Source organism: Cavia porcellus, unplaced genomic scaffold (genome assembly GCF_034190915.1).
Source record: "Cavia porcellus strain 051 isolate PalLab524CR breed Dunkin Hartley unplaced genomic scaffold, mCavPor4.1 scaffold_9, whole genome shotgun sequence".
NCBI lineage: Eukaryota > Metazoa > Chordata > Mammalia > Rodentia > Caviidae > Cavia > Cavia porcellus.
The window spans coordinates 23381702-23393540 of record NW_026947492.1 but is presented as its reverse complement, the minus strand read 5'-3'; the positions used below and the strand labels follow the sequence as shown (position 1 = coordinate 23393540).

The following is an 11839-nucleotide window of genomic DNA, read 5'->3' as shown; positions in this document are numbered from 1 at the left end:
CGGGAGAGTTTGCCTTCTCTCTGGGCTGTCTGCTGCAACTTTGCTCAGGTCCTCTTCCAGGGAAAATCTTAGGAGGGCTTTTTCTTCAGGCCCCTGTGAATGCCTTTCCCAAAAGGAATTAGCACAATTGGTGGCAAACTGGCCCTTGCCCATAAGGGCTTCTCTTGAGGAAACTGCCCCAGCCTTATTTCTCCTGGGGACTGAGAATACTTTAGCAGACAGCAAAGCTGTTTGTTTGGTCTGCCTTCTTTCTTGTCTCTGGCAAAAAGTTCTAGCCACCTCATGCCTTAAGGGCAATGAATGCTGTTCTGGTGGTGGCCAAGGATCAGAAAAGGTGCTCTATCCCTGGGGGCCTCAAGGCTTCTGAAAGAGGGCTGTACTCCCCATACCGCAGAAAGCTCAAAATCTCTGTCCCTCCAATGCGTAAGTTGGCAGGAAACCAGAGGAATCTACAGGCCTTTGGAGACCTCAGCAGAGAAAAAAGATCTGAGAACACATGAACTAAAAAACAGCCTCAAGGAATTCGTAGTCTACAGGGAAACAAAAGGAATCTGTGTCCTCCGTGGAAACACAGGAGAACCACAATGGTAGTTACCAAAGGTGCAGGAGAGGAAAGGCAAGAGAGGGGAGAGTGGTTGCGTTGGAGAGGAAATAGAGTTAATGAAGGAAGAAGTGACTTCAGACTCTACTGTTGAGAGGTGTGACGAAGAGGAGAGGCAAGGTTCACACGGGAAACGATTTTGTCTCTTGGGCCCAGAGTACACCAGATTCAAAAGCTTCAGAGAGGAGAAAGAGATGTCTCTGTGCATTCAAGGAGAGAGCTGGTTGGGCCCAGAAGGGAGATTTTACATAAAAAGATAGCACCCAGAACTTTAGGCAAGGCAGGAACAAACTGCCTCAAAATCCTGGAAAGGGCGTCTTTTGTGCAAAACATAATTCAGCTATCCCAGGACTTACCATCTGTCATAGTTTATGTCAATGGTCCCAAAGCCTTATGCAGTTATGGACACAACCAAATCTAGAGTTTGTGATTGGTTCATTGTCTAGCTTGGATTGGTGGTGTATTTTACCCACCAGGGGTGTAGACCGGATATGATATAATGGTGGGAAGAAGATGTGTCTCTCTCTCTCTTTCTGGTTTGCACCTTGCTGTTTGCAGCAGCCATGAATGGTGACCCTTCCATGCCCTGCTCCCTTAGAGCCAACTGAGTATGGACTGAAACTTCCAAGATCTGTAAGAAATAAACCTTTTGTTCCCTAACTTTGGGCATCAGGTATTTTGTATCAATAATGAGTAACCAAGATACCATCCCTCCACAATTCCTTGCATATAGACCTGAAAATGACCAAATTATTGACGTGGGCAGGAGAGGGTACAGATGGGAACCCCAGGATAGTGTTTAAGGCAGAAGTGAGGAAAGCTGTGACTGCTATGTCTTGTGCTGAGTGACACACCGGGCCAGATGACAAAGCGCTATTTCTGTTAAGGATGGAGCCCAGACCCTCCGATTCAGTTCTAACCCAGGCCCAGACCAAGTATGTGGGGCAAAGGTGAAAGGTCATGAAATGATGGTCAACTTTAAGTACTCTGTGGACAGGAAGAAAGGCTCAAAGTGAGCTGAGATCTCTACTTGAAGGCAGTTCTAAAAAAATCCCCAAACTGATGAAACAGACTTGCATGAGATATTGTCATGAGATTATTTAAGGTTGGTTTCTCATCTATTCAAACTGGTTTGAAGGCTCATGGCTCATACCATAGCACTCATTTGGTCACTGAGGGCTGAGTGTTGTGTTTTAGCAAACTCTTACAGGTGACCTGTAAGCAATCTTGAGTGCGCAGTGTACCAGAACGCAAACTCATGATTAGATGGGTGACCTGGGTGGGATGCTCACTGACAGTTGGGGGCCTACACCGGGTTTCCTTTCCTCATCAGAAAGATGCCTGATGTGGGCGTTGAGCCAGAGAACCCCGGCAGAGTTCCCATACTGTGGATTCATTATCGTGTGAGGACATCCTAATGATCCAGACTGCGGAGAACAGTGAATCAGCTCCATTCTCAACACAGCTCCAGAGCAACTGCGGGGACCCAGGAAAAAACATTATCCTCACCTTGTTACTGAATTTGCAGGATTTCCTGCTCATTATCATTTACCAAATTTGCGGTACCACATGCACATAATGAAACAGCTCTGTTACAGAGGGTTCATTTTATTCAGTGGCCAATGAATGGAGAAGAGGGGTTCATGTTCTACAGACACCTTGTCTACAAATAAATATGCTGTCTGGATTTTTATGAGGATTGGCTTATGAGGGGTACTGTATGCACAGAAAGGGAGATTTGAAAGGATCAGAATGCCCCTTTTTTTCTTCCCTAATTTGGGCACAGTCAGATGCATTGTGGTATCCGCGGCTGTGATTTTAATCATCATGAGAATATAGTGAGCTCAAGGTCTTCTCCTGTCATTACAGCATCAGGACCACACTAAGCTGGTCTGGACCCCCTCAGAGACGGAATATGTGGTGATGCCATGGTAGGCAGCTGGGATAAGTAATTATCAGCATTTAGGCTTTAACTTTTGCAAGCAAGCATCATCTGAGTGACAGAACATGCTTTTGGTAATTTTAGTGCACAGGCTGGTGGCACAACTAATGAACTTATTTAAAAATGGAAGGAACCACCCATTTCACAGCCTGAGGGAAAAATATGTAGATAGTGTTTTCTCTCCGAGTCTCCTAAAGCAGACAACTTCCTCAACAGAAGAGGCCAAGGTGTCTATACATCAGCTCTTGAAGATTAAATTCTAGAGGAATTACCTCACTTCTCTTCTTTTCTCTAGAAAACTTCAAGAATCAGTCAGTGTCTAGACCCTCAAAGTAAAATCCTAAGCCTTCAGGGATCACCATCAGGTAAGCCAATAAAGGGACACAAGGCTACCAAAGGTGAGTGTGGTAGATTGATAACTGGTGATCATCTTGTAATACCAGCCATACTGAATCAGCATGGTGCTGAGTGTGGATGGCCCACCTAAGGATAGTTGCTCATATGAAAAGGAGAACTGGAGAGGAAGAGCTTATAATTGTTGGTTCTCTGTGGTGTTGTTGGTTCTCCTGTTGTGTTGTTGGTTCTCCTGGAGAGTTTATTGAGCACCTTTCCTGATATGAACTTGGCTGTTCTCATCATCAGAAGAGCTTGGGACCTTGTTTTCATGAGAATGGCTGTGGTTCACTTTGGGAGGAGCTCTGGTCCTCACATTGAACATGCTTCCTGGCTCCAGAGAGGAAGATGATGTGCTATTCAATCTTTAGGAGAAGCTAGTCATGCTGGCTTCCTGATACGAACTCAGCTGTTCTCACTGTCAAAGGAGCTTGGGACCACACTGTCTCTGAGGATGGCTGTGGTAATTTTCAGGGGCACCGTAGTCCTTACTTTAAACATTGATTTCTGGCTCCCATGCAGAACCCTCAATCCACTGGCACAGATCCTTCATTCTGTATATACTGACTTTCTGGCTTTCATCACTGACCTTTGGGCTTTCCCAGAGCAGATTGATGAAACAGACTTGCATGAGATATTGTCATGAGCTGTAGGCTGTCGATTGGACTCACAAGAGCACTGACGTGGGCTCTAGGTCTTCAACGGGACTCATGCAGGATGTTATCATGGATCCAGGCCCTCAGCTGGATTCTTTGGGTCTTAGTGTGTGAACAGATTTCCTGCACTCTCTCTTTGGTATTTGACTTTTTGGGTGATGACTGTAAAGTAACATTATACAGTGTGTGTCTTGTATTGTCTTGCTCTCCTTGCAAATTCTGACTACAACAGTAGCCGACCATGGGAAAATGACTCGAGTGATCCAGGAAAGATGGTGAGGGAGAAGGGAGTGCTGTCCATGCCGGAGACCCCTGGATAACCTGTCACCAACTCCTAAGCCCATGTCAGAATGGCGTGTGACACAGGTCACAACTCTTGGGAACCTGAGACAAAAGGGAAAGATAAAACTCGTGGAAATGCCCAGTTTGGTTTCCAACAAGACACAAACAGCAATGAGCCTGTTTGTATGAGGCCCAGTACTTACTTTCAAAAATTGAAAGCAGAACTACCACATAATCCCACCACCAACATATGTTCAGAAGAAACAAAATCAGTCTGTCAAAAAGACATCAGCACTCCCTGTTCATTGCAGCATTATTGACAATGGCCAAGATATGGAATCAACCCAGCTGTCCACCAAAGGGTACATGAAGAAACTATGCTATAGACTCAACTAACTAATGTTCAGCCATACAAAAGAACAAAATCCTGTCATTTGTTTACATCATGGGTGAACCTGGACAACATTAATGTGAAATAAGATAGTCATGGAAAGACAAATAACCAAGTTCCAACCAAGTTGGAATTGCAAAGAGGCAACCACCCAGAAGTAGAGGATAAAATAGTGGTCACCAGACACTGTGCGAGTATACAGATTGCCTGACAATGACTGAGGTGTTGGTTGAAAGATAAAAATTTAGGTTAGCAAAGAGGAATATGCTCAAGAGATCTGAAATTGCTGAGAGTGGATTCCAAGTATTTTCAGCACACACCAAAATGGTTAAGTGTATGATTCACAGATTAGTTTGCCCAGTAAAGCCATTCTATAATGTGTACACATTTAAAAACATGTTAAGGCAATTCAAGATACATAAATATGTAAAATGTTTATTTGTCAATTTAAAATGTTTATGGCTGAGGATGCAGCTCGGTGGCCTGGCACTTACCTAGCATGTGCAAGGTTCTGGTTTCAATTCAACTACTATCTCCCAAACTATATATATTTTTTTATACCAAGGGATCAAACTCATGACCTTGCACTTGCCAGGTAACCCAAAATACATTTTTAAAGGCCCAGCTTGTCCCCTCTTTGAGTCACTGGGCAAATCCATGCAGCCTGAGGCTGGAGGATAGACTGAAGATTTATAAATGGAGGTAATCTTACGCTGAACCCTGTGAAACACAAGGAATGATAATCCCAGGTCTTAACTTGTAAAGTAACTTCAGTAAAGTAACTTTAACCCCTAGGGGCAAGAAACAAACCAAAAGAAGGGGCCATAGAACAAGAGCTGAAAGTCAAGAACCCGAGCCCAACTCTCTGCTACACTAGCACATGTAAATGTACACACAGTTCTGTTCAGAGACAGCCATTATCAGACACCACAGCATGAATGCCCAGGCGAAGGGATCACAATCCATCACGGGAGGCCAGCATCCACCTAGAAGAGCTCTCTTGGGTGGGATGAACAGCACAGAGCAGTTCCTTTAGCATGAGACTAGCTTGGCACAGAGCCACCTGCTCCCTCTGGCCATTGTGTCTACGTGGGCTCGCTGTGACACCACCTGGTAGGCCAGTCATGAAATCATACTGCGGGGTGGCCTAGAGGTGAGGTGAGAGCTTTCTGCAGGCTCAGCACAAACAACCTTGCACAGGCAGCTAGGTGTGGTCTGTGCAAACTGGTTCTCAGAGGCCAAGTGCTTGACTCCTTTGTCTATTCACAAGGGTTAAGAGAAAGGCTGCTTTCTCTTTGTTGGTCTCAATAGCAAAGGTGATGGAGGCACTGCCTTGGCAGTGTCAGGATTCTGGTCCCTTTCTGATTGTCCACGTTAATGAGCAGAAGTAGGCAGCCAGATGATTGAAAGCATGCAGAGGTTTCCTGTTTAACTCTGGAATGAATTATACAATTGTTTCACAGAGCTAGTAACCGGTTCTGCTTCTTCGTTGAGGCCCCTGTTAAAACTGGTTGGTATTCCCCATGCCTGCAACTTGGCAGAATGACTGGAGAGTGAATGACTGGCCATCCACTAACTGGGTACTCTACCCTTGATGGCATCACGGAAAAACCCGAAGGTGACCCCTGGGAAATCAGGCATCAGAGCTAGAATGCATGAGAATCAGACAATGAGGGAGGGAGGTTGGAGGGAGCCAGAGTCCCCTCTTAGGACATTCTGGTGCTTGCGTCTTTCCTGGTGTTATTAAAAGTGGAATTTTGGTTTTATTTTTTTTTCACCTTTTCTCATTCTTTTTGCAGTGCTTTTGAGATGGAACTCAGCGCCTCATGTGTGCTAATGACGCAGCCTAAGCCCTGAGCTGCATTCCCAGCTGGGACATCGTTTTAGTCTTAAAATTACTGAGTAGATCTGGCCTAGTTATTCTCAAACCTTCTTTTCTGAAAGTTCCAGAGCCCACCATCCATGCAAATGGATATTTCATTTAGAAGAACTGGGTGGATGAATAAGGAATAAATAAAAATGATTACCTGTAAGATGTGGGGTAAGAAGATAGTGCAGAACCATGACTTCTCATGCGGTTTTGACTTTGGGGGCATATACATATATCACCTCTTTGAAAAAGTACTGTCATCTTTGGAAATCCAGAATGTAGAGTGGGTCTGAGCGTCTGCTCCTTCCTCATCCGGGTCTCACACCGAGTCCCAGGGATCCTGGCACAGGGGCTCAGGTGCACTGACCCAGTCTTTTGTTTTGTAGGTGAGGAAGGACCAGGAGCCAAGCTGTCTTTCTGGTTTCTTCCCATAGGACACATTCAGGAGGGTTAGAGACACACCTCAGAAGAAACAGAACACTCAATCCTTTTGAAAGATTTATTTTTAATTAAAAAATAAAAGTTATCTTAACATATCTGCATTGGCAGCTTCAGGGAGGGAAACTAAAAGCAAGAAAAACAAGGCGTTATCAGTTCTTGGTCACCTGACCATCTTATTATAATGGGTACAAAGGCACACGTCTCCAAACAAACAAACAAACGTGATCCAGAAAAAGTTCTAAGAACTTACCATTCCCTTCCTCCAACTCGTTTGCTTGCCCACCCCCCGGAAAAACCCCAAAACATTAAATTCTTTTAAAACTACAGAAATAAGTGCTGAGTCAGCAAGGAGCCTGGGCAGGCCGTCCAAGCGGCTCCATCTCTCTCTGCTTAGACAACTGGCTGCCCAGGGCCAGGGGGCAGGTGGACGAGACCCTCTGCCGCAGGCTGGCGCAGAGTGGCTATCTAGCCCAACAGCTGTCACCTCGGTGGGGACAGGAGCTTGAAGGCACTGTCTCTCTCAATCAAGGGCATCTATGGCTTAAGCAGCCTTCCAGGAAGAGGAGGGCCTAAGACAAGCAAGTCTTCCTTGGATGCTTGCGATGAAGGCACCACTGAGAACTGTGGGCGCAGGGAGGCACGCTGGCCGGCTGGGTAGAAGTGATTCTCTCCCTGGCCACCCTGCCTTCACCTTCCCCTTCTTCCCAGTCTCCTGTTCCCTGGCAAGAGTTTTATTTTAGCTTAATGGTGGGGGTTTGGAAGAGGCCTCCGGCAGCTCCTGAGGCTGGCCTGGCGGCTCTGCCACCTCCAAGGGGACGTCACCCGCTTTTAGTTCCTGCGTGTCACAGGGCTCTTCCTGTCCCTGCAAGGGTTCCAGGCTCTCCTGGCTCTGGGCCTGACTGTGCATCTTCTCTTCAGCTTCAATCTCTTCTGATGTAGGGATGGAGTTCTTCTTGGGGCGACCTTTAGGTTTTGTGGGTGCTTCCTGTCCACCTTTCAGAACCTACATGAGAAAAAAAATATGTTACAGAATCTAAGAGATAGCTCCTTTTCCCCGCTTTCCCATTCTCCTTTCCACCGTTTGCCCACTCTCCAGTACATCCTCACACAGCATTTAAACCTTCCTTCCCAGCCACAGTGACACAGGGTTTGGCAAAACATATTTTAAAGCCACCCTCTCCTGTGGTCTGTGTGAAATGGCTCCAATCCTAGTTTGGGCTTTTATTCACATGATCACAAACACAAGAAAAAATTACTTCACGGAGTTGGGTTGTATTTCAGTGGTGGATCCCCAGGACCTCCCCCAAAATAACTAATTCAATAAGGAAAGAAGTAAAAATTAAAACATTAATCATGTTGGCAAATTAAAGGACAATGTTTATGGCAAGCAGGAAAACAATTACACTCTAATGTGAAAGTGTGTAACACAACCTTTTAAAAACTATCTGAGAATTCAAATCAAAAATCTCAAATATGTAGCCTTTTTTTAAACATGGAAATTCCTTAGCATAAATTCTAAAATGTCATCGAAGACTGAGACAAAGGTTGGCATGTAAAATATTCATCATGATATTGGTTATAACAGCAAAGATTAGGGGATTACCCTAAAGGTTTAGCCATCTAATTAAGTAATAATTATACTATATACCAAAGAGAAAATATGTTATAATCATTACAGTATTATACAATAGAGTTCTAGAGACATGGAAAACCTTATAAATACGGTGGTACTTCAGTTCATGAATTTTATTCTTTCCATGATTCTGGTCAAAAACCAAACTGGACCAAAATCAAATCACAGTTCTCCATAAGATCATCACTGGACCTAACCACTGGATCTGATATGGTTTCATTGTATATTTTTGTAAAAATTAGGCTACTAGCATAATTCAATTTTTATGACAGACAACTATACATCATCTAGTTTGTAGTGTTTGAATCTTGGAGTTTTTTAATCTGTTTGTATTCTGTAAATTTTCAACAAAGATTGTATGTATTTTAGTGATCACAAAAAAGACTGTCTTGGTTACTCTTCTCTCATTGCTGAGACAAAGCACCTGACAAGCAAAATTAAGCAAGGAGAAGTTTATTTAGCTCACAGTTTGTGGAGGTTTCAGTCCATAATCAGCTGGCTCCATAGCAGAGTGGCAATGGCCCAGGGGCAACAGTTCAAAGCAGCAGAAGACAGCAAAAGCAGCAAGAGCAAAAGGTCAGGGTGAACAAGCCTCTCTTCCTCCCTTATATTGCAAGCAAGCTACAGCCACCACCCCCAAGGTGGGCGTAGCACTCATACCATCTCCTTGCCTTCCTCTTGCACAGGAGGAGTTGAGGACCCTGGATGCCTGCTGAGTTCCTTAAACTTCTAAACTTTCAAATTGACAGTCAAATCCTCTTTGCCACGTGCCCTAGGAATTTTCTGTAAAATACTGTTCCTGCATGTTTGCTCATCTGCCTCTCTCACTAAGTGCCCGCACACAGCAGGTAAATGACAACTGTGATGGGATAAACTCAGCTTTCTCAATAAACATTTCCAAAGAGTTGAAGAGACACATGAAGCAAGCAGGAGAACTGCTTGCCCCAGGTGGTCTTTGCTGATGTCAAAGGTCTTACACATTTATTAACCCAATTTGTGTTCTACACAAGAATTCCGTATGTGGGAAGGGGTCATTTTTTTCTATTTATATTCTTCTTTGGAATGTAACAGATAGTATTTTTTTCCCATTGGTTTCAAGACCTGACTTGGTGTAGCTGATTTTCTAGGCAGCTAGTGAGAAGGGCTTTGGGAGGATCTGAAATAAACAGAGATTGAAGAGGGAAAGAGATCTCTATTCCTTTTACACTGTTGGTCACTCTACATTTCTGTGGAAACATGCCTGAGATAAATCAATTGAGAAGGAGGAAAGCTTTGTTCTGGCTCATAGTTTTGCAGGCTTTAGTTTGTGGACCCTTGGTCTGTTGTTTTCTGGCTGTAGTGAGTCAATACATCACAGTGACAAGAGCATGAGACAGAGGAAACGTCTCACCTCATGGTGACCAGGAAGCAACGAGAGTGGAGGGGAAGGGAGAGAGGAAAGGGCATTTGCTCTTCAAGGACACACACCCAGGAACCAACTCCCTTCTACTAGACTCTTCCTTGTGAAGTCCCATCACCCGCCAACAGCATCAATCTAAGGACCCAGCTTTTAAACGAGGATCTTTACAGAATGTTCCAGATTCAAACTGTGGCACACACTAACTTAACAGCATTTTCCCCAGTTGTCCAGAAGTTGCTTGAAGACAAATTCTGTATATCTCCTAGGGAAATCTAATTTCCAATAAACTTTCCTTGCAGTCAGCAATATTTACTGACAATGTTTCTTTTCTTCAAGAACAGCAGAGGTCCTCCAGGTGCTGAGCTTTGAGAATGCGTGTAGAATCTCATCAAATCACAAGTTCTTTTCCAGAACAGTTCTGGGATATAGCTCACTTCTCACACAGTTCATCTGTCTCAAGTTCATCTGTCTCAAGTGCACAGCGCAGTCACTTTTAGTACAGCCACAGAGTTGGGCACCTCTTGTGACAATGCACTCTTAGAATATTTTCATTACTCCCGTGGGAACTTTGTACCTGTCAGCAGTACCCTGCGTTTCCCCCAACTCCTTGTACTCAGTCCTAGGCACCCACCAATTCTGTCTTTTCTCTTTACAGATTTGCCTATCCTGGACATTTCATATTAACAGAATCATTTGATATGTACACTTTTGTAACTGGCTTCTTTCACTTGGTGTAATGTTCTCAAGTTCATCCACGTTGCACTGTATATAAGAAAATAACCTTCTATTTTATGCATGCACTACCATCCGTTGATGGACACGTCCACCTTTTTCCTGATGTGAATAATGTCACTATGAACATGGGTATGCAAATATCTGTTCAAGTTCCTGCTTTCACTTCTTTTGGTACACACCCAAAAATGGAATTGCTGAATCATATGGCCTCCCTATGATTAACATTAGTAACATTTTTAGGACTGTTTTTCAGAGCAGCTGCACCATTTTTCATTCCAAACAACAGTATGTACAGATTTCAATTCTCTACGTTCTCACCAACACTCACTATTATGACTTCTTGATTATAGTCATCCCGGTGGGTGCAAAGTGGTCTGTGACTGTGGTTTTGATTTGCATTGCCCTGGTGACTGACGAAGTTCAGGGTCTTCTCATGTGCTTTTGGACAGTTGCGTATCTTCTTTGGAGGAAGGTTTACTCAAATCATTTACTTTCTAAACTTGCTTATCTCTTTCCTACTGTATCATAAGGGTTACTTAAATATTTTTAAATGTCCCTTATCCAATATAAGGTTTGGAGATATTAGCTCCCATTCTGTGGGTCATGTTTTCACTTTCTTGATGATTTTCTTCACAGCACAAAAGTTTATAATTTTTATGAAGTTCAATTTAATTTTTGTCATTGTTTAAGCCATTGGTGTCGTTTCTAAGGAGGGTTGTCTAGTCCCATATTGTCAATATTTGCTCATGTTTTCTTTTAAGAGATTTATAGTTTCAGTTTCTGCATTTAGGATGATCATAAATTTTGAGTTAATTTTTGTGTACAGGTATAAAGAACAGCATATAGTCTCAATCAACATCTCCTTTAACAGTGAGGATGTGGTATTTATTTGAATCCACCCAAACAGCTAGCAGAGTTGTGAATGGACCTTTAATAAGGTGTGGATGCTGAAAGAAAACACCTCTGGGGAGAAGATTCCCCGTACTCCTTTTCAGGTAAGTCAGTACCCGATTTTGATTTCAATCTGAGCACAGGCTTTTGAAAGCACCTGAATGTGCCAAGAAGGTATTTACCTGTTGAAAGCAGCTCCACTGGGTATGAAAGAGGTTACACAAAACTAAGTTGCCCCATGTAGTAATCATGCTTTTAAAAGGGCAGGTCTAAGGAAGCCACCTAATTGGCAAAAGAAAGTCCAGCCCAGCAATTAGAGAGCACCACCCACACAGCTTGGATCAATCTCATCTGGCCATCTTCCCACAGCATGACAAAGAAATCAAAACAATCAGGCCATTTTTAAATGGAATAAAACATTCCAGTGCAAGCAATAATTAGGAGATAACTACCCTATTGGCTGCTTTCCACATCAACCTCTGGCCCCTGCTTCCAAGCACACCTGAGACATGCAATTAGCCCCGAACTTCCCTGCACCAGGAACCACACTCCCGTGCACCCTGTGGCCCTTCGCCCAGGAGCCCTCCTCCCCAGCTATTCCTAGC

At 43.8% G+C, this 11839-nt stretch overlaps 1 protein-coding gene across 2 annotated transcripts in view; it reads right to left on the bottom strand.

The window, feature by feature from the left end:
- Nucleotides 1-6620: 6620 nt before the first annotated feature.
- The window catches only part of Barx2 (BARX homeobox 2), a 72779-nt gene continuing 67560 nt past the window's right edge, over nucleotides 6621-11839 (bottom strand). For both annotated transcript variants that reach the window (XM_063256068.1, XM_063256069.1), the window contains one exon: nucleotides 6621-7579. In XM_063256068.1, the coding sequence (XP_063112138.1) occupies nucleotides 7313-7579 (267 nt within the window). In that variant the 3' untranslated portion in view covers nucleotides 6621-7312. The remainder of the gene's footprint in view (nucleotides 7580-11839) is intronic.